This window comes from Chelonia mydas, chromosome 3, assembly GCF_015237465.2.
Source record: "Chelonia mydas isolate rCheMyd1 chromosome 3, rCheMyd1.pri.v2, whole genome shotgun sequence".
NCBI classification, from domain to species: Eukaryota; Metazoa; Chordata; order Testudines; family Cheloniidae; genus Chelonia; species Chelonia mydas.
In genome coordinates, this window is record NC_057851.1 from 2,931,589 (window position 1) to 2,959,473 (window position 27,885).

Sequence of the window (27,885 nt, forward strand, 5' to 3'; positions counted from 1 at the left end):
TCCTGCCTGGGAGTGGCTGCTCTCTGTTGTGGAACCATAGCGGCCCCTGGTGGGCAAAAGGAGTAAGTCGGCAGAATGTATTTTCTGTGTGTTGGGGGGAATTCTGCCTGCCACATTAATTATGCATGTGCACAGTGGTGTAAAATTCCCCCATAGATACCCTCCTCTAAGGAAGTCTAAAAGACAGCTTTAAGTGTGTGTGTGTAGTAGGAAGAGAGCCTGACATTTGCTCAGTCTGACTTGCTAACTTTGCTTTATATCAGCAAAGCCTGCCCACTACTTCAGCTCAGGCCTCTGATGCAAGGGCTTCTCTCTCAGGCTCTCTTCCTACTATAGTTCCCCCACTTTGTCTTTTTATGGGGAGGGTGTTTACACCCATCGTCCTGGAAAAGCATAATGCGTGCACTGAAGATGACTCAGAGGGCTAACCACTGTTTCAGGAGGCCATGCAACAAAGACCGCAAAATTGTATTTAAAGCGTCAATCAGCCTGAACTGTCTGAAGGGTGTTCATTTTGATCCAACGGTCTGACATGAACCATTAACCAAGAGGGCAAATTTTGCTGAGAGGTTTGAAGGACTGGGTCCTGCCAGGGTCTCCATAAGAGAAATTGTAGGGGACACCTGGTAAGCTTAAGCAAGTGTAGACTGTTGTATTATGATTTCTCTAATGCTTATGTCCTAAAGTAAATGTACTGTGCATCATGAAGGCTGTATGGTCGTTTCTCCACTGACTTACTGCTGTCATAAATGAAAATGTAGGTTAGCAATACAGCAGTTGGGGCAACTATATACAACACTGTGCTGCTGCAGTTCAAGCTGGTAAGGAAACAAGCTTTGATATTAAGCTTCAAAGGAGTAATGAACATTAAGTGTGTTTTTAAAAAAAAATCTGTTAATCTTCAAATTATGGTGGTTGCTGTGTTGGCAATGTTGTTGTTACTAAGGCAAACAAGTTGAATACTTTTTTTTAAGCTATGCTGTCAGTCTAGGTGGCTTAAACTAGCTAGGGTACCCTCTCACAAATAACTTTCATTTTATATTTGGCTTGTATCCTGAGGCCAGAATTAGTGTTAGTGTAGGTAGCAGCAATAGATATTTTCTGTGCTCTGCCAAAAGCATTAATTCTGTTAAGTTACTTTCATATTGTGTGCCATATTCACTCTTTGGTTAACCAGTTCAACTTGTATATTAGGTGCCTTGAGAGGCACATGAATCATAGAATATCAGGGTTGGAAGGGACCCCAGAAGGTCATCTAGTCCAACCCCCTGCTCGAAGCAGGACCAATTCCCAGTTAAATCATCCCAGCCAGGGCTTTGTCAAGCCTGACCTTAAAAACCTCTAAGGAAGGAGATTCTACCACCTCCCTAGGTAATGCATTCCAGTGTTTCACCACCCTCTTAGTGAAAAAGTTTTTCCTAATATCCAATCTAAACCTCCCCCATTGCAACTTGAGACCATTACTCCTCGTTCTGTCATCTGCTACCATTGAGAACAGTCTAGAGCCATCCTCTTTGGAACCCCCTTTCAGGTAGTTGAAAGCAGCTATCAAATCCCCCCTCATTCTTCTCTTCTGCAGACTAAACAATCCCAGCTCCCTCAGCCTCTCCTCATAAGTCATGTGCTCTAGACCCCTAATCATTTTTGTTGCCCTTCGCTGGACTCTCTCCAATTTATCCACATCCTTCTTGTAGTGTGGGGCCCAAAACTGGACACAGTACTCCAGATGAGGCCTCACCAGTGTCGAATAGAGGGGAACGATCACGTCCCTCGATCTGCTCGCTATGCCCCTACTTATACATCCCAAAATGCCATTGGCCTTCTTGGCAACAAGGGCACACTGCTGACTCATATCCAGCTTCTCGTCCACTGTCACCCCTAGGTCCTTTTCCGCAGAACTGCTGCCTAGCCATTCGGTCCCTAGTCTGTAGCGGTGCATTGGATTCTTCCATCCTAAGTGTAGGACTCTGCACTTATCCTTATTGAACCTCATCAGATTTCTTTTGGCCCAAACCTCCAATTTGTCTAGGTCCTTCTGTATCCTATCCCTCCCCTCCAGCGTATCTACCACTCCTCCTAGTTTAGTATCATCCGCAAATTTCCTGAGAGTGCAATCCACACCATCCTCCAGATCATTTATGAAGATATTGAACAAAACCGGCCCCAGGACCGACCCCTGGGGCACTCCACTTGACACCGGCTGCCAACTAGACATGGAGCCATTGATCACTACCCGTTGAGCCCGACAATCTGGCCAGCTTTCTACCCACCTTATAGTGCATTCATCCAGCCCATACTTCTTTAACTTGCTGACAAGAATACTGTGGGAGACTGTGTCAAAAGCTTTGCTAAAGTCAAGAAACAATACATCCACTGCTTTCCCTTCATCCACAGAACCAGTAATCTCATCATAAAAGGCGATTAGATTAGTCAGGCATGACCTTCCCTTGGTGAATCCATGCTGACTGTTCCTGATCACTTTCCTCTCATGTAAGTGCTTCAGGATTGATTCTTTGAGGACCTGCTCCATGATTTTTCCAGGGACTGAGGTGAGGCTGACTGGCCTGTAGTTCCCAGGATCCTCCTTCTTCCCTTTTTTAAAGATTGGCACTACATTAGCCTTTTTCCAGTCATCCGGGACTTCCCCCGTTCGCCACGAGTTTTCAAAGATAATGGCCAATGGCTCTGCAATCACAGCCGCCAATTCCTTCAGCACTCTCGGATGCAACTCGTCCGGCCCCATGGACTTGTGCACGTCCAGCTTTTCTAAATAGTCCCTAACCACCTCTAACTCCACAGAGGGCTGGCCATCTCTTCCCCATTTTGTGATGCCCAGCGCAGCAGTCTGGGAGCTGACCTTGTTAGTGAAAACAGAGGCAAAAAAAGCATTGAGTACATTAGCTTTTTCCACATCCTCTGTCACTAGGTTGCCTCCCTCATTCAGTAAGGGGCCCACACTTTCCTTGGCTTTCTTCTTGTTGCCAACATACCTGAAGAAACTCTTCTTGTTACTCTTGACATCTCTTGCTAGCTGCAGCTCCAGGTGCGATTTGGCCCTCCTGATATCTTTCCTACATGCCCAAGCAATATTTTTATACTCTTCCCTGGTCATACGTCCAACCTTCCACTTCTTGTAAGCTTCTTTTTTATGTTTAAGATCCGCTAGGATTTCACCATTAAGCTTCACCATGAAAACTAACGTTCTCTAATTTTGGTAAAATCGGTGTTGTAAGCATATGAACATTTAGTTACAAGTGATCCAGTAAAACTGGTAAAGGCAGTAAGAGGCCTGAACTAAATGAGTCTGTTCTATTTATTGGATTCCAGACTCTTCCCTACAGTCATTTTTAGGAATGGTTCCAATCTGTCCTCTCCTTGTCAGGAGCCCTCTGTTGTGACATGGCTGCCTCACGTGAAACCAACTTCAAAACATACATTGATAAGAGATTTACTGCCCTGCACTTATTTCCAATGTAGGGAAGTAGAAATGTCAATTTTAGAAAATGGAAGCCCATTTGGGGAGGGGGACAGAAGAAACAGCAGTCAAGGAATTAATGAGCTCATTTAGGGAAAAATTGTAATTTTTAGCAATTTCAACAGGCTTTTTCTTGTCAGGAGCTCTTCTTAGTTTTCCCACCTTACTGGACAATGGAGATTTTTCTTTCTCCCCTATAAATAAAACACTATTGAAAGCAGTTACGACAGAAAATACTTGCTTTATTCCTTTATCATCTGTCTTGTTTTTGGGAGCTTTAATGTATGGCTTAATCTCTTGAATACCAAAATGGCTAGGATTTGATTTTCCTGAATGAATTAGTTTCAACAGTGAAGAAACTATGCACCTCTTTTATAGAGCTGACTGGGTTGGGTAGGTGGTGTCAGCAGGAAACTTCAGATAACTACCTGTTAAGTCTGCTTACTAAGTAGCGTTTTAACTGTAGTTTTCATGTAACTTTAGTTTTTAAACAGTCTTCTACCGGGAAAAGATTCAGGAGATTCTAGGAATTTTGGTCAAATAGGGCAGATAGCCTGCAGGACTTCAATATAGCAAACATCTCTCTATTCCCATCCCTCTAACAATGGTTCTCAAACCTTTTTATCCCCAATACAGGTTGGGTAAAACTTGTCCCGTGAGTCAGTGCATCAGCCCTGTTCCACCTAACATTTGCTGGCTGAGCAGTGCTACTCCAAGAGGTGGTGAAGCTGGCTTCCCTGTCACAGAATTGAGGGGTAAAACAGCAGGCATGTATGGGGGGTGATTCAAAATGTATGGTCCTATTCAAAAGACATCCCGATGGGTCCATTCAGTAGTTAGGAAATGTCAAAACTTGAGTTGCCTTTGCAACCTTAATTTGGCCCCTTGTGTATATGTTATGGTAGTCTTAATTACATGATCATACTATTCCCCACCCACCAGGATCCCAGCCTCATTCAGTGCACAGGATGGACCTGATCTGGGGATGAATCAGGGTTGTATAGTGAAACTTTCCATAGGACCCCGCTTCATTTGTCATGGAAGTTGGAAAGGTATGCAAGACCAATCAGACTCCTGAAAGGGTGGTACAGTCATCTGGAAAGGTTGAGAGCCACTGACTTAAATCAAAGTTTTCAAGTTGGTTATGAACTGTGTTCCTGGCTTTCTAGAGCCTGACTTGGGACTCTGGGGTCTGATTTGCGGAATTGTTGACCATTTCCAGTGTCAACTGAAGTCAATGGGAGCTGTGCTCCGAACATACAAAAGTGCTATATAATAAGTAATTTGAAATGTCAAGTCCTTTGGCATCTCAAATTGGTCACCCCAAGTTAGTGAATACTCTTGACCTTAATGACAGGTTTCAGAGTAGCAGCCGTGTTAGTCTGTATTTGCAAAAAGAAAAGGAGTACTTGTGGCACCTTAGAGACTAACCAATTTATTTGAGCATAAGCTTTCGTGAGCTACAGCTCACTTCATCGGATACATTCAGTGGAAAATACACTGGGGAGATTTGTATACATAGAGAATGTGAGACAATGGCTGTTACCATATACACTATAAGGAGAGTGATCACTTAAGGTGAGCTATTACCGGCAAGGTGGGGTGGGGGGCCTTTTGTAGTGATGATCAAGGTGGGCCATTTCCAGCAGTTGACAAGAACATCTGAGGAACAGTGGAGGGTGCAGGGGGGAACAAACATGGGGAAATACTTTTACTTTGTGTAATGACCTATCCACTCCCAGTCTTTATACACTATCAGAGGCTCGTTCACCTGCACATCTACCAATGTGATATATGCCCTCATGTGCCAGCAATGCCCCTCTGCCATGTACATTGGTCAAACTGGACAGTCTCTACGTAAAAGAATAAATGGACACAAACCAGGCGTCCAGAATTAACACATTCAAAAACCAGTCGGAGAACACTTCAGTCTCTTTGGTCACTCGATTACAGACCTAAAAATGGCAATTCTTCAACAAAAAAACTTCAAAAACAGACTCCAACAAGAGACTGCTGAATTGGAATTAATTTGCAAACTGAATACAATTAACTTAGGCTTGAATAAAGACTGGGCGTGGATGGGTCATTACATAAAGTAAAACTTTCCCCATGTTTGTTCCCCCCCGCACCCCCCACTGTTCCTCAGACATTCTTGTCAACTGCTGAAAATGGCCCACCTTTATTATCACTACCTTATCACACTTTGATTATCTATCCCCCCCACCCGCCGTAATAGCTCACCTTAAGTGATCACTCTCGTTACAGTGTGTATGGTAACACCCATTGTTTCATGTTCTCTATGTATATAAATCTCCCCACTGTATTTTCCACTGAATGCTCACGAAAGCTTATGCTCAAATAAATTAGTCTCTAAGGTGCCACAAGTACTCCTTTTCTTTTTGCGAATACAGACTAACATGGCTGCTACTCTGAAATAGTATCAGGTGGTACAGTATCTGGGATGAAAACTGAATAGAATTTGGAATAAACTAGAGCATTCTTGTACCGTAAACATTAAAACACCAGATTAGATAAAATATTTCTCCAATGCAGAGGAGAAATAACTATTCGGATGGCTTCCATCCACATGAAACTACCATCATTGCATGGAACACTTGCTTGTAATGGTCTGTACTTCGAAGTGTTGTGTGCTATTAATTGGTGTCTGCAATGACAGTTAATGTTACTTTTGAAAATTACTTTGCAGCAAGCCAGTTATGGCTGTGATGCAATTAAAACAGATTGTTTAAAACTTGTCTTTGTTTGGAAATGCATGGTGGGAAATGTTCACTGTTAAGGTCTTTGAGGATTTACCTTTTCAAATTTAAACACTGCATCAGTATATCAAGGAATACTTCTAAAACTTAGCCAGAGTAGCTCTTGTTCATGACTCATCTTAACTAGAAGAAACTGAATACTTTCAGCTGTCTGCTTGTGCTTTTGCTGGCAGCTCACTTAGCAATATCCTTCAAAGGTAAATGTCCTTTTATAGTGCTTTCTCAGCAAGTCATAAAGTGTCTTTATAGGGCATTCCTCTAATGAAATGGGTTTAAAGCCATGAAGGGCAGGTTTAGTTCCTCTTGTGGAAAGCGTTCCATGCTTCACATAAGAAGCAAACCTCTAACTTTATTTATTTACTATTTTGTTTCACAAGCTTGAAACAATTTATTTTAAAATGACTGTATAATCATGTGGCACCTTAAAGGCTAACAGATTTATTTGGGTATAAGCTTTTGTGGGTAAAACATCACATCTGTTAGTCTTTAAGGTGCCACGTGATTAGACTCCTTGTTGTTTTTGTGGATACAGACTAAGACGGCTACCCCCTTGATACTTGTTTAATCATGTACCCTCAGAAATAAAGCCAGATTGGTCATGTATTAAAATAACTTCAGATTTCCTCAGAAATCATCCATTCCAGCAGTGTAGTGATCCTTGTGAGTAGTTAGCAGTGTTTGAGCCCATGACCGTTATCTAAAGTAACTCCATTAGCTGGCGTGAGCACTAGGCTGTTTTCTAGGGGGTCTTCAGCCACACAGACATCTGTTAGGAAAATAACACAGCAGGGCACAGATTATCCAATAAGTTCTTGGAATGTACTGGAGACCATTGTTTTTTATTTCAAAGGTGGCGAAAGCTACTAGGGGAGAGGGTGTTTGACAAATAGAGAAGAACAGGTTGAGATTTTGAAAGCTGAAGGTAGCTTGGGTGAAAGTGATCATGAAAAAGTTCATGATTCTAAGGAATGGTAGGAGGGAAAACAACACAATAAAAAATGGATTTCAAGAAGGCAGATTTTAGCAAACTCAGGGAATTGGTAGGTTAGATGCCATGGGAAGCAAGTCAAAGGAGAAAAACAGTTCAAGAGAGCTGGCAGTTTTTCAGTGAGACATTTTTAAGGGCACAAGAGCAAACTGTCCCACTCTAAGATAGATAGGAAGCCTGGCAAGAGACCACCCTGGCTTAACCAGGAGATCTTCAATGATCTGAAATGCAAAAGAGCCCTACAGAGTGGGAAAAGGTCATATTACAAAGGATGAATATAAACAAATAGTACAAGTATGTAGGGACAAAATTAGAAAGACCAAGGCACAAAATGAGATTACACAAGATAGAGACATAAAGGGTAACAAGAAAACATTATATTCGGAGCAAGAGGAGAACCAAGGACATGGTAGGCTGGTTAGTCAATGAGGGAAAGGGTAACTAACAGAAAATGTGAAAATGGCAGAAGTGCTAAATGACTTTTTGTTCTGTTTTTTTAATAAAGTGTAGTAGCTGGCATAGAGTACATTTTTTTTATAAAGCTTGTAGATAATAGCAAATTGTGAGGGTTTGCAAGTGCTTTGGACGATAGAATTAAAATTCAAAATTATCTGGACAGACTGGAGAAATGGTTTGAAGAAAATAAGGACAAATGCAAAGTATGCCCCTTAGGAACAATCAGGTGCACACGTACAAAATGGGAAATGACTGCCTAGAAAGGAATACTGCAGAAAGAGATCTGGGGGTCATAGTGGATCACAAGCTAAATGAGTCAACAGTGTAATATACTGTTGCAAAAAAGCAAACATCATTCTGGGATGTATTAGTAGGAGTGTAGTAAGCAAGACCCGAGAAGTAATTCTTCCGCTCTACTCCACACTGATTAGGCTTCAGCTGTAGTAGTGTGTCCATTTCTATGTGCCACATTTCAGGAAAGATATGGACAAACTGGAGAAAGTTCAGAGAATAGCAACAAAAATAATTAAAGGTCTAGAAAACATGACCTCTGAGGGAAGATTGGGAGGGGAAAAAATTGGATTTGTTTAGTCTGGAGAAAACAGAACAGTTTTCAAGTACATAAAAGGTTGTTACAAGGAAAAATTGTTTCCTTGTAACCTCTGAGGATAGGATAGGAAGCAATGGGCTTAAATTGCTGCAAGGATGGTTCAGGTTGGACATTAGGAAAAACTTCCTAACTGTCAGGGTAGTTAAGCACTAGAATAAATTGCTCAGGGAGGTTGTGGAATATCCATCATTGTCTAACCTGCTCTGGTCTAGAACAATGATTCCCCAGTTTCTTTTTGTTGTATCTCCCTGTACGCGTAATGTAATCTGTCTGGGACCAGGAGCCAGGGCCTTGACTGGGGGCAGGGCTGAGGCAGAGCTGGGTGGGTGGTGCTCCCATCCCCCATGGGGGCTGGCCCCTGTCCCACCATGCCCTCTGAACATTCCTCTGCCCCCTGCTGCGTTCCCCCCCCCCCCCATGGGGGCATGACCCACAGTTTCAGGACCACTGGTCTAGAAAATACTTTTGTCCTGTCTTGAGTAGAAGAGACCTTTCAAGGTCCCTTCTAGTCCTAAAGAATTCTATGATTCCCAACAGGTGTGCAACAGAACTTGGGAAAAGTCACGTGTGAGCGGAAAAGTCACATTTTAATTAGTGTCATGAGAGCCAAATTCCATTTTGTGCTGTTACACTTGTGGTATACATGCGTGAGAAGACATTGCATCAAGTTTCTTATTAAAAGTTTTTTGTTTTAATAATTTCAGCATGGAGGTGGGGTGTAACCAGAGTGAAGTATTTCTTTCAACTACTCACTTCATGCTACACTGCAAAATTTTATGCTATCAATTTCAACTTGAAGTTCAAATCTTACACTTTTTTTAATGGCAAATTACCAATTGATTTCTGCTATGTTTTTGCAATGTCAGATGTGTGATGTGCTCAATACTACAGTAATGGGGGGCATATAAAGGTGCTTTCCTGGAGAATGGGATTTTTGTCTCTGCCACCCAGTTCCTGTGTCAATGTTAAGCAAGTTGCTTAAACTTAGTTGCCACCTGTTTTTAAAAAAGCAAACAAACACAAAAGTTTAACTGTGTCCCTCGCTTCCAGGGCGTCTCAAAATGGTTAGTCTGGCAAAGTTTTTTTTATTTTTTTTTATTTTATAAGCAACTGCAAACGAGCTTTTATTGAGAAGTATTAGGCATTCTTAGGGCACATCTTCACTGGCAACAGCACTGTAACGTGGCTTATGTAGTCACAGCACCTCCACCTCCATGAGGGGAATACCTCCCAGCGCTCGTGCGCGGTCTACACTGGCACTTTACAGCGCTGAAACTTTCTCGCTCGGGGTGTGAAAAAACGCACCGCTCGGGGAGAGGGGGGGAATGGCGTAAGTTGAGGCACTGTAAAGTGTCCGTGTAGACAAGCCCTTAATCTGTAGGGGCCACTGACAGCTCTGTTTAGAATATCCGCACAGTATCTCTGGGGAGGAACACTTACAGGCTCCATGGAATAAATACATGACTCAGATTGCTACATTACTGCAAATGATATAAATAGTGGAAAGTAAGCAAAATCATTCCCGTATTTCTGAAATGTGTAGGAAATGGCTTTCTTGGCAAGTCTTTCAAATCTAGGATTCAATCCTGGACGATATCAAAATGATCTGAAGCATGCAAATGAGTCTGCAATAACTCAATCTGAACTTCCTGTGGGGACAAAAGGCAATTCCCCCCCGTATACTGGCAATCCCTGATAAGCAAGGAGCATTTCCCATAAGAGATACAGGCAGCTCTGTTTTCAGGAAGCTTACACCCTATGGAGGTTTTTCTCAAATTTTCCTTGATGGATTCCTAGATATTCAGAAAACACTAAAGACTTTCCTGCCCATTTTCATTGACTAAAATTAGTAGCCCACTAAAGACTCCAGATTACTGAGACATTTTGATCAAGGTGTGGCATTTCTATGTGTCCTGTGATGTGTAGATGGTTTGGAAGTGAGGTAATACATAAGACTTCTCCAGCAGGTTATCTATGCTATGAAAACATTTCGGAAGCCTTGTCTTAGAATGTGAGGAAATGTCAACCAACTAGCATGCTAGCCCTTAGGGCACTAACGCACACCACTGGCCTTCAACCACTATTCATTTGTGAATTAAAGACCTGGATGAATCCCTTGGGATCCCTCTTTTCTCCCTAGTTTCACATTTTGGGACAGGTTAAAGATTTTAACAAAACAGGCGACATCTGGTGGTTGGCATTTTTTTCTGCTACCCTTTGAGGGGTTCTCAGCACAGATCAATCATTTAAACAAATCAGTTTGGAGCGCCGACAATGGAAATGCAGGCAGTTCTCTTGGTGGAAGGCTGCACAGTTTACCATGCTTCTCTAATTTGAGAGGAATCTCCAAAGTGTTGCAGGAAGTAGTTTGATTTGGTAGGTGACACTGTGGCTCCTAGACCCAGTGCTTCAGAATAAGGGCACTGACTTATTGGAGAGGCCATCGTTTGAATGAGATGTCAAAGAAGGTGCTGATAACGTCTTGCTATTTATCCAATAAGACTCTCAGGAAAACCCAGCTAGTCAACTATCTTTATAGATTTTTTTAATTGCAGTGCTGTCTGTTCAAATTCACCTGTTGGCTTCAAATGCTTATACCTTTATTAGCACGGTTTCATCTAGAGAACTAAATACTTTAGGAAGATCTAGTAGCATTGGCCTCGGTTCCCACAAGTGAAACTGAAGCTAAGAGGCTTAAGGATATGCCTGAGTTAAGAGCTAGTCAGGTGGAGAGTTGAGAATAACCAAAACCATAGGACTCCCAGTCCAAGCCTATTTGCTAAGGTTTCTGCACAGTGATTTTTTTTCCCCCATGTAGACGAGTAAATTTAAAATGCACTAACTACGCTGCACTAACTCCCTGTGTGGACAGTCTTACAGTGTCCTAAGAGTGCCCTCAGGCAGTTAAGCTTAGTACACTTCCAAAGCACATAACACTAATGCACACAAGGTACTCTTAGTGCGTAGTAAGTGTGTGTCCACATTGGGAGATGATGCAGAGTGACTAGTGCACACCAGCTACTTCAGGCTTTTCCACCCATGTAGACAAGCCTTACCATAGAATGTTGTTCCAGAAGATGTTCTACTCCAAAAGTAGCTGATTGATAATCACAGAGCTTTTTAGGATTAATTGTACAGTACCAACAGCATACATGATGCTTTACAGACAAGTAAGATGGCTAGGTTCCTGCCTCAAAGAACTTGTAGTCTATGAAATCTCTACCTGCATTTGCTGGAATAAGACACCAGGGTGGATTTGATTTAAATCAGGTTTCAGAGTAACAGCCGTGTTAGTCTGTATTCGTAAAAAGAAAAGGAGTACTTGTGGCACCTTAGAGACTAACCAGTTTATTTGAGCATGAGCTTTCGTGAGCTACAGCTCACTTCATCGGATGCATAGCATATCGTGGAAACTGCAGAAGACATTATATACACACAGAGACCATGAAACAAAACTTCCTCCCACCCCACTCTCCTGCTGGTAACAGCTTATCTAAAGTGATCATCAAGTAGAGCCATTTCCAGCACAAATCCAGGTTTTCTCACCCTTCCCCCCCTCCCCCCCCCCACACATACAAACTCACTCTCTTTGAAACCTCTCTTTATAATGCGCATGATAATCAAGGTGGGTCATTTCCAGCACTAATCCAGGTTTTCTCCCCCCCCCCCCCACCACACACACACCCCCTCCAAAAACCACACACACAAACTCACTCTCTTGCTGGCAATAGCTCATCTTACAATGTGCACAGCAATAATCCAAGTTTAACCAGAACGTCTTGGGGGGGCGGGGGGTTGTAGGCTACCTTGCATAATGACTTAGCCACTCCCAGTCTCTATTCAAGCCCAAATTAATAGTATCCAATTTGCAAATGAATTCCAATTCAGCAGTTTCTCGCTGGAGTCTGGATTTGAAGTTTTTTTGCTTTAAGATAGCGACCCTCATGTCTGTGATTGCGTGACCAGAGAGATTCAAGTGTTCTCCGACTGGTTTATGAATGTTATAATTCTTGACATCTGATTTGTGTCCATTTATTCTTTTACGTAGAGACTGTCCAGTTTGACCAATGTACATGGCAGAGGGGCATTGCTGGCACATGATGGCTACTTGATGATCACTTTAGATAAGCTGTTACCAGCAGGAGAGTGGGGTGGGAGGAAGTTTTGTTTCATGGTCTCTGTGTGTATATAATGTCTTCTGCAGTTTCCATGATATGCTATGCATCCGATGAAGTGAGCTGTAGCTCACGAAAGCTCATGCTCAAATAAACTGGTTAGTCTCTAAGGTGCCACAAGTACTCCTTTTGATTTAAATCAGTATCTCTGGGGAGGAACACTTACAGGCCCTATGGAATAAATACATGACTCAAATTGCTACACTACTGCAAATGATACAAATAGTGGAAATCAAGCAAAATTATTCCAGTATTTCTGAAATGTGTCAAATTAAATCAATTTGATTTAAATCCCTAGTCAGGAAGACTCTATTTAATCCATGGATTTTTACATAAAAGTGAATTCTTGTTGGTGGTTGTAACCTTAATACATATTCTTCATAACTCAGATGTAGGTTTCATTTTTAGAAGGTGTACACTGTACATTTTTAAGTGATTTATTTTGCAAACTCTTCAGATTAGTTTTACAGCTATATCAGAAAATGAATGATTGGTTATTTCAGTTACGAAAGGTAATTGAAGCAGATAATTTACCTCCCAATGACTTCATAAATATCTCCAATTCAACAGATTAATCGTTTAATATTTGGGAGATTTTCTTGCCATACTATATTATCCTAGAACGATCTCAGGAGGTCATCTAGTCCAGTCCCCTGCTCAAAGCAGGACCAACACCAGCTAAATCATCCCAGCCAAGGCTTTGTCAAGCTGGGCCTTAAAAACCACCACCTTCTGTATTATGGATTTTTTTTTCTTCAACAGCAAACATAAAATATTTTAACAAAACAAGCATTTGAATTTAGTTAAACATTCAAGTTTTTTAAAATCAGGTTTGTTTTTGTTAAAATTGTTAACTTAAAATAGTTAAATGAAATGTATTAAAAAAACAAAACAAAATTTAAATCGACTGTCAGTCAGGTCAACATGAGAAACTTAAAATTTTGGCTTCTGCAGCTAACTCAGTCGTCTTCACCTTCTTTTTCCTGTTTGTTCATAATCTGGAAAAGAAAAACAAGCTTTCCTGCTTTTTTCAGCTCCCAAATGATTTCTCAAATTAGAATGAATTAGTCCAAATGAAGAAAATATTCTTTCTACCCCGGCAGAAGAAGCTACTGCTGTTAAAAGTAAGATCATCACTTCAACAGTCTCTGAATCCAAGTGCTTAAGTGACTTTCTTTTAAAACATCATCCGCAAACATATTTCTTGAATAGTTCACCCTTCGCTCTGAAGTTTATTATAGTTGGTGTTATGGAGGGATGATTGCTGGATGTCAATGTTATAGCCAGCTCCTCTTCTTCAGCAGTTAAGGTTTGACCCTGGTACCAGGTATTGAGAATATTTGCAAGAAAATGAGCTGGAGCTAGTGCTTGTCCCATTTGTGTGTCTTTTTTTTTTTTTTTTTTTTTTTAAATGCTTGTAATTTAACTCTGTCATGGCATATTTCTCTTTTTAAGATCTCACTCAGTTCCTTCCAAATTTCAGCAGCATCAGCAATAAAACAGCTATTTCCTTGCATTGTGTTCAAGGCAACAAATAGGCTTCAGGGTCCTCAGCATGTGTCCAACATTTCTCTTAAGCCCAATGTTGAGAACTTTGGCTGTGACAGTGCCATCTATTTCATGATTTTGTTCACAAACTCATCAGATTAGGCCAGGTCTTGATATAGTGCTCAAAACAGTCCACTACTGAGTTCCATTGCACGTCTTGTGGGAGAGTTAGCTTGGTTCCTTCCACTTTTTTCAGAGTAGCTGCCACAAAGTGGTTGTTATGGAAGTATTTTGTAATTTCAACAACATTAGCCTTTATTTCTGGAACACTGAAGTCTTTGGCTAGGAGGTGCATCAAATGAGCACTGCAACCCTATGTTGTTAGCTTGGGACTCTCTTCACTATTTTCTAAAATTCTTCTCATCTTGGATACATTTGCAGCATTGTATGTGACCAAGCTGCGTACTAGACATTTGAATTTTTTTCAGTTACAGCTTTTACTGCTGCTACTTGTAAGTATTCTGCTGTGTGTGCATTTCCTGATGTATCAATTGTTTCTGTAAGGAAGACATTTCCATTCTTCTGTTGTCACACAAGCACATACAACAGGATCATTGTGGACATTGTTCCATCCATCAAGACTCAAGTTAATAATTTTATCCTCTAGACCTTTTGCACACTGCTCAATTTCTTTCATACACTTTATCCAGCAATTTGTCTGCGATATTTGCTCTGTTGGGTGGACTGTATCCTGGTCTTAATGACTGAACCATGTTAATGAAGTGTGGGTTCTCAATCATACGGAAAGGAGAGTTTGTTGCATAAACAAACTGGGCAATTTTTTCATCAATTACCTCTTTTTGTAATCTGCTGGTTCTTCTCACAAACGTGTCAATGGTTGTTTCTTGATGGAGGTTTTTTTGCTATAGGTGATACACTGTGGCTGTGTGACATACCTGATGTGACTGAAACACTATCATTGGCAGATAACTCTGAAACTATAGAAAATGATGGTGACCTTGAAGGCGTATAGTCTTCCAAATCCTGTATGTTGAGGATCCATTCTCCTAAACAAAATAAGTCTATGCAGATATTTAATTATTATTCCCATACTGCTCATTTAGTATTACTCATTGTATTCACTGACACTCAGTACTAATTTAAAGGTGAAATTGTAAAAGGAAGATCTGCCTGTTTCAGCTGTTTATTTTTTATCACGCTGCATCTAAAATGATAGTACCATAGAGTAACAACTATATTTACTCAAACATGAGAATTCAAGAATAGTCCAAAAGGAAGACAGGCAGTCCTTAAGAAAGAAGTTTGAAATAAAAAAGTTTACCAACCTGAAGATCCTGCATTTTCAGATATGTTCCTTTCATCATCTTCAACGCGGTTTCCTTCTGAGAAGGAACGCTTCTCATGATGTTTCATTCGGGCAGTCAGGCCTTGCATTTCTTTGTTGTGTGCAAAATGCAAACAGTGCATGCCTGTGTAACCAACAGGTGGAGGAACTTCATTAAAATGTTCCCAAACTGGGTCTCTTTTATGGCCTGCTGCCATTATAGGTTTTCCCTTCTAGTGAGAGAATGGTATGGTCAATCTCAAATCAATGAAGGCTACACTGAGAGAGACCTCAAGACTTCTGAAATATGCCGCTCAAACAGTTTCACACTTGATTCTACTGCCTGTCCCTCCCTTCTCACATTTATCTTAAGACTTCTCCTTGTCCAGATCTATTCTGTCCCCCCACCCCCAACAATCTTCTAGTCATTGAACTTTTTGAAACTTTGCACTTTTAGAGAGGTAAGGGATTGACTCTGTACACAAATTTGCAAAGGGACAATAGGGTTGAGGTCTGTTAATTTAAAATTTTTTTTTGCTGTTATCTCTGGAGACACAAATCTACAGTTTGAGAACTGCAAAATTAAGCATCTCTGGTATCTTCTGGACTAAGCACCGAGTCCCATTTGGTACATAGGAATATTAACCTAAATCTATACAGAAGCCCGTGGAACCCCATAAGATTGGGTCCCTAATCCATGAACTATTGGAACTCTTTTACAAAACTTTTCTTAAACATTACATGAATATATTGTCTCATACTATAGAATGTATAATCCCTATTCCATGATGAGATGTCTTTGAGCTATATTGTATGTTAATTAAAACTATGTTTCGACAGGTTTCCCTCAAAGCATTTTACCAAAAAATCCAATTTGTTTAATTTTAAAAAAAAATTGATTTTTATCCACCCTCTAAGAACACTGTATACTCTTATGCCAACAGGATTTCCTGTGGATGTCAAGATTATAACCAGATTTGAGGATTCTCATTTTTAGATCATAAATATAACATCCTTTGCATTTGGGGGAGGGAATTGGGGAGAGACTCTGTTATAAGCTACTTTTTTTTTTAATGGGAATTACCTTTCCCAAGATGGAGATAGCTGAGTGTTCTCAGTCACTTTCCCAGGAGATTTGATATGTGCTTGAAGATTTTTGGCTCACTCCTAACTATTCACCCAGCACTCCCCAGCCTGTAGAGTACAGTTGTCTGATATCATCCAGTAGCTTCTAGCCCTAAGAGATGGGTGAGACTAGCACTTCTCCCATCTTTCATTCTGGGACTGACTGCATCTTGTTCTGCTTGCAAGGGGTTGAGTTGCTGAGGTGACTTTCACTTTAGGTTCTCATGGACCTTTCCAGCATATTGGAATAGAGGAATTCCTCATAACATGCAGGATTCTTGCCTCCTGCTTTTGGGGCGACACCCACTGTCTGGGATATCTGTAGTAGAACTTATGCTTTGATGCTTCTTGTCAACAGGTTTCCGATCCCTTTTTGAACTAAGGCACAAATACAATATAGCTTTAGTAAAGAGCAGATAATGTATCTCAAAGACTAACTGCTTACTGTGTTTTTGGGTTCTGGTCTTGTATCAGGCTTTCAGTGGTTTAGAAGCTGTTCAGTCCTTACGTTTCCGGAAGTCAATTGTCAGTGTAGATTTCCATCCAAAAAACTACATGAAAATAATGAAGGTTTCAAAGCGAACCACTTTCTATTAAGAAAATAGCTAAATTAAGTTTCCATGGGCAGCTTAATTCTGCCTCTTGTGCAGTCAGTTTTAGATCTTGCAGAAAAGATAACAGGTTGGGTGGTGAAGGAGTTACGGGGCCACACATTACAGTGAGGATGACAAATATTGGTTATCCAACCTGGAATGAATGAATTGGGTGTTCTGTGGGAGAACAGCATGTGATGGACTACATGTGATCAGTCAGACTGTAGGACAGAATTAAGATAGCATGCTCTGCCTAAATATTGTCACTTCATTTTCAAATTGTTAAACTTTTTGACCTTAATGCTTTGTCTTGTATGATATGTGCTTAAAGTGTGGGTAAACACTGATATGATAAATTTAAAAAAATGTAACTGAATTCAAACAATATATGAAGTTGTCCTATCCTGGTTTAGTTGCTTTCAGTACTATACCTGCAAATACGTGTTGAATTTAAATAACAAACATATTGCCCAGAGTTCTGTCTAGCAGCTCTGTCAGAAAACCATTGATTTTTCTGACTTGTGCCATTCTTAGCACAAACGGATTTAGGTTGTAATTCTGTTTCTTAGTCATTTGCTCTTCTTCAAAGGTGAAATAAAGCGAAATTAATGCCCTTGATGAAGCTGCAGTTCAGAATCCTGGACTATCATTTTTAGATTTGGGTTTTTTAGTTAACAGTAAATGTTTAAAATATTCCACACAAAGTTCAGCACAAGATATTCTTGGAAAAGGCATTCCCAAGTACGTAACAACTTGGTGACTAGCAGTGGAGTGCTTTCTGAGGGTATGTCTACACTATGAAATTAGGTCGAATTTACGGAAGTAGTTTTTTTAGAAATCATTTTTATATAGTCGATTGTGTGTGTCCCCACGCAAAATGCTCTAAGTACATTAACTCAGCAGAGTGCTTCCACAGTACCAAGACTAGCGTAGACTTCTGGAGTGTTGCACTGTGGGTAGCTATCCCATAGTTCCCGCAGTCTCCGCTGCCCATTGGAATTCTGGGTTGAGATCCTAATGCCTGATGGGGCAAAAAACATTGTTGCGGGTGGTTCTGGGTACATGTCGTCAGGCCCTCCCTCCCTCAGTGCAATGGCAGACAATCGTTCCACACCTTTTTTCTGTGCAGACGCCATACCACGGCAAGCATGGAGCCCGCTCAGATCACTTTGGCAATTAGGAGCACATTAAACACCACGCGCATTATCCAGCAGTATATGCAGCTCCAGAACCTGGCAAAGCGAAACCGGGCAAGTAGGCGACGTCAGCGCGGTGACGAGAGTGATGAGGACATGGACACAGACTTCTCTCAAAGCACGGGCCCTGGCAATGCGGGCATCATGGTGCTAATGGGGCAGGTTCATGCGGTGGAACACTGATTCTGGGCCCGGGAAACAAGCACAGACTGGTGGGACCACATAGTGTTGCAGGTCTGGGACGATTCCCAGTGGCTGCGAAACTTTCGCATGTGTAAGGGCACTTTCATGGAACTTTGTGACTTGCTTTCCCCTGCCCTGAAGCGCATGAATACCAAGATGAGAGCAGTCCTCACAGTTGAGAAGCGAGTGGAAATAGCCCTGTGGAAGCTTGCAACACCAGACAGCTACCGGTCAGTCGGAAATCAATTTAGAGTGGGCAAATCTACTGTGGGGGCTGCTGTGATGCAAGTAGCCAACACAATCAAAGATCTGCTGATATCAAGGGTAGTGACCCTGGGAAATGTGCAGGTCATAGCGGATGGCTTTGCTGCAATGGGATTCCCTAACTGTGGTGGGGCCATAGACGGAACCCATATCCCTATCTTGGCACCGGAGCACCAAGCCGCCGAGTACATAAACCGCAAGGGGTACTTTTCAATAGTGCTGTAAGCACTGGTGGATCACAAGGGACGTTTCACCAACATCAACGTGGGATGGCCGGGAAAGGTACATGACACTCGCATCTTCAGGAACTATGGTCTGTTTCAAAAGCTGCAGGAAGGGACTTTATTCCCAGACCAGAAAATAACCGTTGGGGATGTTGAAATGCCTATAGTTATCCTTGGGGACCCAGTCTACTCCTTAATGCCATGGCTCATGAAGCCATACACAGGCACCCTGGACAGTAGTCAGGAGCTGTTCAACTACAGGCTGAGCAAGTGCAGAATGGTGGTAGAATGTGCATTTGGACTTTTAAAAGCGCGCTGGTGCAGTTTACTGACTCGGTTAGATCTCAGCAAAACCAATATTCCCACTGTTACTGCTTGCTGTGCACTCCACAATATCTGTGAGAGTAAGGGGGAGACGTTTATGGCGGGGTGGGAGGTTGAGGCAAATGGCCTGGCCGCTGGTTATGCGCAGCCAGACACCAGGGCGGTTAGAGCACAGGAGGGCACGGTGCGCATCAGAGTAGCTTTGAAAACCAGTTTCATGACTGGCCAGGCTAGTGTGAAAGTTCTGTTTGTTTCTCCTTGATGAAACCCCCCACCCCTTGGTTCACTCTACTTCCCTGTAAGCTAACCACCCTCCCCTCCTCCCTTTGATCACCGCTTGCAGAGTCAATAAAGTCATTGTTGGTTCACATTCATGCATTCTGTATTAATTTATCACACAAATAGGGGGATAACTGCCAAAGTAGCCTGGGAGGGGTGGTGGAGGAGGGAAGGACAAGGCCACACAGCACTTTAAACGTTTAAAACTTATTGAATGCCAGCCTTCTGTTGCTTGGGCAATCCTCTGGGGTGGAGTGGCTGGGGGGGCGCCCCCCCCCCCCCCCCACATTCTTAGGCATCTGGGTGAGGAGGCTATGGAACTTGGGGATGAGGGTGGTTGGTTACACAGAGGCTGTAGCAGCGGTCTGTGCTCCAGCTGCCTTTCCTGCAGCTCAGCGATATGCTGGAACATATTAATTTGATCCTCCAGCAGCCTCAGCATTGGATCCTGCCTCCTCTCATCACGCTGCTGCCACCTTTCAGCTTCAGCCCTCTCTTCAGCCCGCCACCTCTCCTCCCGGTCATTTTGTGCTTTCCTGCACTCTGACATTGTCTGCCTCCACACGTTTGTCTGTGCTCTGTCAGTGTGGGAGGACAGCATGAGCTCAGAACATTGCATCGTGAGTGCATTTTTTTCGCCTTCTAATTTTCACTAGCTTCTGGGAAGGAGAAGATCCTGTGATCCTTGAAACACATGCAGCTGGTGGAGGAAAAAAGGGACAGTGGTATTTAAAAAGACACATTTTATAGAACAGTGGGTACGTTCTCTTTCATGGTAAACCTTGCTGTTAACGTTACATACATGGCACATGTGCTTTCGTTCCAAGGTCGCATTTTGCCTCCCCCTCTCCCCGTGGCTAACAGCAGGGAACATTTCTGTTCAGCCACAGGCAAACAGCCCAGCAGGAACAGGCACCTCTGAATGTCCCCTTAAGAAAAGCACCCTATTTCAACCAGGTGACCATGAATGATATCACTCTCCTGAGGATAACACAGAGATAAAGAACGGATGTTTGAACGCCAGCAAACATACACTGCAATGCTTTGTTCTGCAAAGATTCCCGAGTACGTGCTCCTGGCCTGGAGTGGTAAAGTGTCCTACCATGGTGGATGGAATAAGGCTGCCCTCCCCAGAAACTGTACTCCAAAAGCCTTTGCAAAAATCCAGGAGAGCCGCGAATGCCAGGGCAAATTAATCATTAAACATGCTCGCTTTTAAACCATGTATACTATTTTAAAAGGTACGCTCACCAGAGGTCCTTTCTCTGTCTGGCGGTCCGGGAGGCAGCCTTGGGAAGGTTCGGGGGGTACTGGCTCCAAGTCCAGGGTGAGAAACAGTTCCTGGCTGTCGGGAAAACCTGTTTCTCCGCTTGCTTGCTGTGAGCTATCTACAACCTCATCATCATCATCTTCCTCGTCCCCAAAACCTGCTTCCGTCTTGCCTCCATCTCCATTGAAGGAGTCAAACAACACGGCTGGGGTGGTGGTGGCTGAACCCCCTAAAATGGCATGCAGCTCATCATAGAAGCGGCATGTTTGGGGCTCTGACCCGGAGCGGCCGTTCGCCTCTCTGGTTTTCTGGTAGGCTTGCCTCAGCTCCTTAAGTTTCATGCGGCACTGCTTCGAGTCCCTGTTATGGCCTCTGTCCTTCATGCCCTGGGAGATTTTGACAAATGTTTTGGCATTTCGAAAACTGGAACGTAGTTCTGATAGCACGGATTCCTCTCCCCAAACAGCGATCCGATCCCGTACCTCCTATTCGGTCCATGCTGGAGCTCTTTTGCGATTCTGGGACTCCATCATAGTCACCTCTGCTGACGAGCTCTGCATGGTCACCTCTGCTGGTGAGCTCTGCACTCACCTGTAGCTGGCCAAACAGGAAATTGAAATTCAAAAGTTTGCGGGCCTTTTCCTGTCTACTTGGCCAGTGCATCTGAGTTGAGAGTGCTGTCCAGAGCAGTCACAATGGAGCACTCTGGGATAGCTCCCAAAGGCCAATACTGTCTAATTGCGGCCACAGTACCCCAAACTGGACCCAGCAAGACTGATTTCAGAGCTAATCCCCTTGTCGGGGGTGAAGTAAAGAAATAGATTTTAAGAGCCCTTTAAGTCAAAAAAAAAAAAAAAAGGGGGGGGGGGGGGGCTTTGTCGTGTGGACAGGTGAAAGGTTAAATCGATTTAATGCTGCTAAATTCAACCTGAACTCCTAGTGTAGACCAGGGCTTAGTGAACTGTTCCATGAGACCTTCCTGAAGCAGAATTCCTCTATCAGATGCAGCCTTTTCCAAAGGTAGCGGAATCTTCAAGGGGAAACTGTTGGCACAGGCCAGTTTGTGACTTCAGTTTTACAACCGAAGGCCAATATATTCAGGTGAATTAAATCTCAAATAGGCCTTGACAGCATCCTGAGGCCCATGTAGTTCTACCTAAATGGTGGAGTTGGTTCCCTTTTAATCTGTGGCATCCTGGTGCAGCACAGTGAAATTTAGTGGCAACTCATCTAGATTTTTCTAGAAGTGTCTGAATTGTGAAGTTAACTATAAACACGGTGGTTGATTTGTTTGATATGGTCTCCACTTCCAGTTTTATACACCACAGAGATTGTATTGACTGTGCATAACTGCATCAGAAATTGCTGGATGGAAGGAAAAGCTGGGAGTTTCAGCAAATGGGTAGGAGACATTTGGCTTCTAGCACGGAGACATGTGGAGGAAGTTTGGAGTTTTGGAAGCACTAGTTAGCTGTTTCTGCTAAACTGATACACAGTAGAACTTAAACCTAAATTAAATATCAGTTAAATAGATCCCACTGCCTCTCTGGTATGTCCATAGCTGTCAGTACTAAAACACTAATTTTGTTTTTTCTTCAGTTAGTGTAGATAGCTATGAAACAGACTTAAATTCAGCACATCTATCCCAGTCTACATGCAGCTTGCCCTGTGTTGCATTTTTAAACTGATTTTCACCCTGATTATGACTCTGCAGAAATCTGGAACCTAAAACCTGTGGCAACTTTTCATGAGTCTGCCTCAGTCACTTATCCAGCATATTGTTTGAAATTGCTAAAACTTGAGGAGATGTGATTTTAGTGGGGTTTTGGTTTTTTTAAAAGAAATCTGTACATTGCACTTCAGATACGCCAGTATGCTCTCTATAAAGAGTCTACAGCAAATATGCGGGGGTTAAAAATGGGATATACAGGTCCATTGAGACGTGTATATGCTTTAGCCTTGTATTCTCTTAACATACTAAGACCTTCCAAAAAAATATGGGTAGCTGAAATCTCTCAGAAAGGCTTTTTAACTCTAAGGTTTTTATGCTGCACATAGTCTGACTGCTATTTCTACTTTCAAACTGTAACAAAGCCAAAACAAATGCACACACTGTCCATTTCTTGATAAACTTAATCTTTGAAGCTGTAATTGGTGGTAGAAAAATACTTCTGTTGCAGTGTTAGCCCATGATTGCCAGTGGTTCAAGCTTCTTTCTAATGTTTGAGGAAAGGACTAAAACATCCAAAAGTGGGGAGAGGAAAGGGCCTCAAAAGTGTGCTCTCGCCAGATTGCTACTGTCCGGGTCTTATACTGTGCCCTTTTATAAGTATCTGAGTTCTTGTTATGGTGCTGTTGTCAGTAATATGGGAACTTCTCCACTACCAAAATTAGTTTGCTTCTCCTCCACTTTGGAATGGTTTAGCCTTCCTCAGGGAGTCTGTGACTACTTGGCTTTTCCTAGAGGATCTGCTTCTGTAGACCAGACTTCAAAATGAGTTACTGGACACAGAGTAAATATTGGGACAAATGATAAGTTACAGACTCTTGCAAATTTTGATCTTTGCAGTAAAAAAGCAGAACACTTAAAATGCAGACATTGTGTACAGTGTGCAGTATTCCATTTATTTCTAAGAGGCTACATGTCTCAATCTAGAAGCCTTGTCTCTTGTCAAATCCTACTAGTCTTCAGGTTGGAAAACCGGTGACACTGAATTGTTAGACACAAAAGCAGTGTAACAAGATAGGTGGCCCTTTTTGCCTGGGTAATATCTTTTATCTGCTGATGTGTAACACAGCACTCTGGATAACTCATTTCTACATTCCTACCCAGAAACAAACCTAAAATGTATTCCTACTGTGATCTCAGTGGCTATGTAGTGAATATTGTAATACGGTCTTAAGTTACTATGTATCCAAAGTGTGGATTGTTCTCATCCTTTTTAAAAAAACACACACAAGCCATTTCAGTTCTTTTGAAATGGCTGATGCCCAAGATCAGAGTGTACTTGATCACTTTTCTACTTCTCCAACATGGTAAAATTTGAGCAACCAGGTGAAGTTAATCTCAAAGCTGTATTCTTTTGGAACATGTTTCAGGGATATCAAATTTTAAAACAGATTATTTTTGATAGGCAGTACTAATTTGTAAGGAACCAACAACAAACGTTCTAGTTCAGGGGTGGCCAACCTGAGCCTGGGAAGGAGCCAGAATTTACCAATGTACATTGCCAAAGAGCCACAGTAATAACGTCAGCAGCCCCCGCTCACAGCACCTCCCACCCACCGGCAGCCCTGCTGATCAGCACATCCCCCTCCCTCCCCGCACCTCCCAATCAGCTATTTCATGGCATGTAGGAGCAACGGCACTGCAGGCTCAGGGGAGGGGGCAAAAAGGGGTGGAGGCCTGTGGCAGAGCCAAGGATTGAGCAGTGAGCACCCCCAGCACTTGGAAAGTTGGTGCCTGACTCGCCCTGGAGTCAGTGCCTGTGAAGGGAGACGCATATTAATGTCTGAAGAGCCACATGTGGCTCCAGAGCCACAGGTTGGCCCACCCCTGTGCTAGTTGCTTAACTCAGCAGGTGGTGTATAATGGAGTGCATGTAACATGCACTCCATTATCTGCTAATCTTTTGGGACATTTTGATGATTTTTAGTAGTGTAACTTAACTTGTAATGGCAGCACAGAACATGAACATTCACGGAAAGCCAGGTACAAGGAGTGCTAAGATCCTCTTGTTGGGAATTGCAAGTGGAACTTCTGGTTTCTTGCTTTTTGCGGGGGGCGGGGGGGCTCATGAAGAACGTTTGAATAAATGTATCAAAAAGTACTGCATGAGAGGTCAGTGTCACAGCTCAAGTTTCTGAACACCAGTAGCATGGAATGTATGAGTATTAATGTAACTTCATAGTGAGAGACTGTTGGAGCAAAAACTCGCTTTGTGCATGAAGAAATTCTGAATGTGGCTGCCCTACCATCCATAGGAGATGATCTAAAAATACTGTTGATCCATGCCAGCTTGTGCCAACACTGACAATGATTCTGCTTGTCATCCAATATTGTTGCTTAAAAGATAAAATCTGTTCCAGCATACCATCTTTGAGAGCAATAGGGAGTGAAAGATAATTTGTAGCAACTAAATATGTACTTCAGTGAAATACGTCTGGTTCTTGAACTGCCAGGTTTCTTGTCAAGATGAGTTTAGATTTCCATAATTGTAAACTGAAATGTGGGGAAAAAAACAATTGTTACGACCTGAATCTTGTATGACTTTTTTGGGCTGCAATTTTAGTTTAGAAATTTTCTTTTGAACAAAATAATCTTTTGGGTATGGGTTTTTTTTTTTAATCAACTGCCATATCAGTGTCAGAGGAATTGGCCTACTGGATCAGACTTCCGGTGCATCTAGTCCTGGAGCTTTCCCACACGGTATGAAATGTCAAACAGATATCATGGATTTGAATGCACTTAGTTCGCTCTTTAATTTTTTATTTCACTTTTTGCCCCCATTCCTTATTTTCGTTTCAGGGAGAGCCACAAGTATAATCTTAAACTTAATCTAATCCTAAACTTAAGCAGTCATGTGTTATACTAGAAAATAGGCCGCGGGAAGTCTGAGAGCCTTCCACATCAAATTCACTAGCAGTGGAAAAGTCCCTACTGCATTTTGAAGTCTCTGGCTCTTCTCCCTTAAATGTCTGCCTTCATATGCAGACAGGCTGAACCTGATATATCTGAAACTTTCTGGGGAATGTGTGATGTGGTGTGGTGGTTTTTTTTTTTGGCAACCTTGAAACTATGCATTTTTTTCAGTACTTCCAATTCAGTGTTTATGCTGAATAACTTTATTGACCAGTATCGACTTGGTCTGAATGCTTTCCTCTAATGGTAGAATATGAACATAATCACCAAGCAAGATTGGAGTCTTCAGTGTGACTAGGTTTCTCTGCCAAACATGTCAGTTTTGACAACCAAGTGTAATTCTAAATACTCATGCCTTTGCCATAACTTAATCTCTGTGAATCAGTTTTCAGTTCTAGTTGCTATTTTAAGAAAAACAAAACTGCGCGGCCCCTCCCCCTCCCCTCCCCCAAACTCTTCCCACTTTACTGCTGAAGATGACCTGTGCTATTCCTAACAGAAGTGTTTTACCCAAGGCTCCATTAAATCAGTGTCAGGTTTCCAAAGCCATTCCAGAGGAGATCACTTGTATTGGATTGTGACTAGCTGAAAGTCAGAAGTATATGCTTGTCATATAAAATGAATAACTGCGGTGGAATGTGTACAAAATGACTTTGTGATGTACTTTTGTTTTTTGCAATGACATAAATATCCAGTGCTACATAATAACTTGTATCAACAGTTTCAAAAGTTAAATCATCCATATTTCTAATACTAGTCAGTGCCCAGAGACTACAGTGGAGAATTCTATAAGTTAAAGAAACAGTGAAAGCAGTAGTCTAGACAAGAGGATGCTTTTTAGGCCAACCTTGTAACAAATGTGAAGGCCGTATAATTGTAACAAGAAGTGGGTTACTTTGAATATGACCAGCAAAGAAAAATAAGCTTGTCTTTATTCTATAGCTTTGATATTTTATGTAATAGCTCTTGGTTTTAAAGTTTCAGATCTGTTTTACTTTAGAAACTCAGGTTCTGACTAGGTTAGATATTAACCTGCAGAACTAGTGAAATGGTGATCTCACAAGAGTGAAAGTGTGCAATTGACTAAAATTCCTTTTATTGTTTAAAAGCTGTTGTTTAACACCTGCATGACTTGAATTATTAGCCTTTTGAATAAAGGAAGCCTTTGTTTAATGCAATACTTCTTGGGTATTTTAGTTAAGGTGTTATAAAACTCCAACATCCCAAGACCTCCCAGAAGTTCTCCAGCAAAATCAGACTATTTCTAATATGAAAACTCAGTCTGCCTTCATAAATCATAAGCACAAGCCAAATCTTTTTAAATCCTTTGCTGATCACCTTCAAAAAAATGTTATGCCACCTTCAAGCAGCGTTTTAAAATTGATATAGCTACACCATTCTCTGGGGTCTTGTATATACTAAGAAGCTCCTACCAGTGCAGCTACTAGTCAAGTAGTACTGGTGGATCTCAAGTGTAGAAAAGTCTCCATTGTCCTCTCCTCTTCCCTGTCGCATTAGTTAAACCTGCTCCCTCTTCCTAGAGCAATTGTAACAACTCTGTCCAAATGTGGAACTGTTTTTAGAAGTATTGCTAAAGCTTTTTTCCTTTATTGTTTTATAGGTATAGACTTCAAGATCAAAACAGTTGAATTACAAGGAAAGAAGATCAAGCTTCAGATATGGTAAGTGACATTCTAGAACTTGTAGTGCCAACATAATTACGATATGGTTCCTAAGATAGTTGAGCTCTGCTAAACTACGTAATGCTTTCCAGTCCTGTCAAGATGAATTGCCTTATGTGACTATCCATATGCATTGTTGCTTAAACTTTTTTCAGAAAATGGGAGGAGAACATTAAAATTAGTAGAGATTCCCATCTAGGTACTTTCCCGATCTTGAGTTTAATGTCATGAATGCATTGTGTATTTCTGATACAGTGATGGAGGTTCATCAATAGGTTTTTGGAATTTTCTTAAAGGATATGACAGCAGAGTTAGAAACGGAAAGATGAAGTGATTAAAACTTTGCCCAGGTTAGGACAGTTGCACAGTACTAATTGGTATTACTTTTCTGAAATATTGAAGGAAACTATACCTTAATTTTGTTAAAAGCTTAATGCATTTCAATAGGGATAGTAGCTACATTTCATTTACAAGTTATTGGCAACTCTCCTCTGAATGTTTGAAAACTGGGACTGCTGATAGTCCAAGGTTTTGTGGGAAGTGTTTAAAACTGATTCTTCAACAATGAACTGTTTAGTTTATAGTATGCTGACTTGGCCTGTATTTTTAACTTAAATTTGTGTAGCTCAAATAAGGCCATGACTCGGGACACTATAAATCAGTAATTCTGGTAATACCTGCAGACGTCTGCGTCACCAAGAATTTATAAGATGTCTGTATAATTTTTATGTTTGGCCTCCTACACAATATCTTACCATAAGACATGGAAAGCCTAAATACTTAATTGGC

At 41.8% G+C, this 27,885-nt stretch overlaps 1 protein-coding gene across 1 annotated transcript in view; it reads left to right on the top strand.

Moving 5' to 3' along the window:
- Nucleotides 1-27,885, top strand: part of RAB10 (RAB10, member RAS oncogene family) — a 77,139-nt gene that overhangs the window by 22,001 nt on the left and 27,253 nt on the right. Inside the window, exon 2 of the mRNA XM_037893726.2 lies at nucleotides 27,036-27,096. Within this exon, the coding sequence (XP_037749654.1) occupies nucleotides 27,036-27,096 (61 nt within the window). The remainder of the gene's footprint in view (nucleotides 1-27,035; nucleotides 27,097-27,885) is intronic.